We start from the raw sequence: 2500 nt of genomic DNA, 5'->3' as shown, positions 1-2500 counted from the left end.
CAGGGCTTTGAGTTAGTCCCTGTGTATCTGGATGTTTCACCTTTTATCCCTCACTCATGCTGGATGCTGATTGGTCAGAAGATGCTGGATCAAGTGCTATTCTGACTGTATCACAGGTTCTTATTAATATTCATGAATTCTCGTTTCTATAGCAACAGCTCGTTCACAGGGACGTGTATGTTAATGTAACATTTACAGAAGGAGTCTCCAGTGTCGGGGAGAGGTGGAGGTTCCTTAACTAGACGTCTGCTATCGTCAGCACACAGAGACTCAAACCCTTCAGTGTCCTCACGTAATACACAGATACTGTATGAACTGTGTGTGTGTGTGTGTGTGTGTGTGTCACCTTGGGCTGATTGTAGTGCTCCATGGACATGGTGAGGACGTTGATGCCGATGATGATGGTGATGAAGAGGTCTAGATAGTGGTTGGTGCAGAAGGTGTGGATGCAGCGACGGGCGGGAGAGTAGTCTGCGTAATACGGTCTCTGGAGGGCCTCTAAAACACACACGCGTGCACACACACACACACACACACACACACACACACACACACACACACACACACACACACACACACACACACACACACACAGCTCATTAAGCACCAGAGTCATTAAATTACTTGAGTGCAAAAAAGTCTTGCAAAGCGGCTGTGCTGGTATCCGGGAGCTGCAGTGCTGTTCCTGTGTGTGTGAGTGTGTGTATGTGTGTGTGTGTGTGTGTGTGTGTGTGTGTGTGTTAATGGTCTTCCCTAGCCTCTTCTGTTTAACTGTGACAGGACGGTGCAGGCTGCCCTCGATTTTACTGTCTCAAACTCATAAATATTCAGATTCACTCTTAAGATTAGCCACTTTACGCACTAAAGTAAAGTGTGTGTGTGTGTGTGTGTGTGTGTGTGTGTGTGTGTGTGTGTCTGTCTATAGCAAGAATCATTGTGACCCAGTTTTTTGTCACAATATTAAAAATGCTAGCATGGCAAAAGATGGTTGTGTGTGTGTGTGCACGCGCGCGTGTGCGTGTGTGTGTTTATGTGTGTGTGTGTGCTGGGAAATAGACGAGTCATTGGTGAGATCATAAACTGGAGGAGTCCAGTGTCCCCCTTCATCTATCACCAGTGTGACTGCTCAAGGTGTCTTTGAGGGAAAAAATGACAGTGTTTTGCTGTGTGTGTATAAGTATGTGTGTATGAGAGTGTGTGTGTGTGTGTGTGTGTGTGTGTGTGTGTGTGAGAGTGTGTGTGTGCGTGTGTGAGAGTGTGTGTGTGTGCGTGTGTGTGTGTATATGAGAGTGTGTATATGACAGTGTGTCTGTGTGTGTATGAGAGTGTGTGTATATGAGTATGTATGTATGAGAGTGTGTGTGTGAGAGAGAGTGTGTGTATGAGAGTGTGTCTGTGTGTGTATGAGAGTGTGTGTATATGAGTATGTGTGTATGAGAGTGTGTGTGTGTGAGAGAGTGTGTGTATGAGAGTGTGTGTGTGTGTGTGTGTGTGTGTGTGTGTGTGTGTATATGAGAGTGTGTGTATGACAGTGTGTCTGTGTGTGTATGAGAGAGTGTGTATATGAGTGTGTGTGTGTGTGGGGGGGGGCCTAGATGGCCTCAAGACACTAAAGCAGATTGAGATTGAGTTTGTGCCAAAATCAGCGATGCGACACAGAAATGTACCTCAGCCAAACTGAGTGTGTGTGTGTGTGTGTGTGTGTGTGTGTGCGCTCATCTTTTTTTATGGCTGCTAAAACTCCATGAAAGTGCAGCATGATTATGCTAACAGAGAAGGTTCCACATTATCTGCGTGTTTATGCTTTACATTTCAGTCTTGTTTTATAAACCTCATTGACTTTCATGAGAAATTAAAAAAGTGATGCAGGTCATTTTCCTGAACTCAGGATGAACTCATTACAGAAATGTTCACTAAAGTTTAGAAAGTAAAACGAGGCCATTTCTTCTGTCTGCGTGGTTTCTTTCTTCTCTGCGGTGGTTTCGCTCCAGCAGCCCGACCTAAACTCTGCCCCTCTGAGCTCCAAAATAACACCAGATTTCTACCACATCCCAAAATTTCACACAAGAAATACTCTTTTATTTATAGAGCCGTTGCTCCGTAAAGCCCACGCGGACCACGCGGACCACGCGGACCACGCAGCACAATATCTGGCTTTCCATTGTTCTTTATTGTTATTAAAATATCAAACCTGGATCCTGAAGTGAGTCCAGTGAACTTTTATGATCTTTCTGGAATATAACTGTTGCAGTGAGGGGGCGTGGCCGAGCGGGGGGTTGAGCCCGCCTCCTCTCTCCGCCCGTGACCACGCCCACACCCAAAACTGCCAGAATAACAAGACTTAAACCTGATAAAGTAAAACTGTCTTATTTCCATGGCAACACTTAATTCATCTCATTCGTTACTCTGCACACAAGTTCACACACATGCTAAAGTGTTGAAAGGAACTTTTTCCTTCTGTGGAGTACTGACTCTAATCCCACTATCAGTAAGCTGTCAG

The 2500-nt window shown here is 45.2% G+C and overlaps 1 protein-coding gene across 1 annotated transcript in view; it reads right to left on the bottom strand.

The window, feature by feature from the left end:
* The window catches only part of cacna1hb (calcium channel, voltage-dependent, T type, alpha 1H subunit b), a 219977-nt gene that overhangs the window by 11891 nt on the left and 205586 nt on the right, over nucleotides 1–2500 (bottom strand). The window contains exon 24 of the mRNA XM_047802731.1: nucleotides 347–498. Within this exon, the coding sequence (XP_047658687.1) occupies nucleotides 347–498 (152 nt within the window). The remainder of the gene's footprint in view (nucleotides 1–346; nucleotides 499–2500) is intronic.

Source organism: Tachysurus fulvidraco, chromosome 18 (genome assembly GCF_022655615.1).
Source record: "Tachysurus fulvidraco isolate hzauxx_2018 chromosome 18, HZAU_PFXX_2.0, whole genome shotgun sequence".
NCBI lineage: Eukaryota > Metazoa > Chordata > Actinopteri > Siluriformes > Bagridae > Tachysurus > Tachysurus fulvidraco.
The sequence above is the reverse complement of the archived record's forward strand: the minus strand, read 5'-3'. Positions and strand labels throughout refer to the sequence as shown.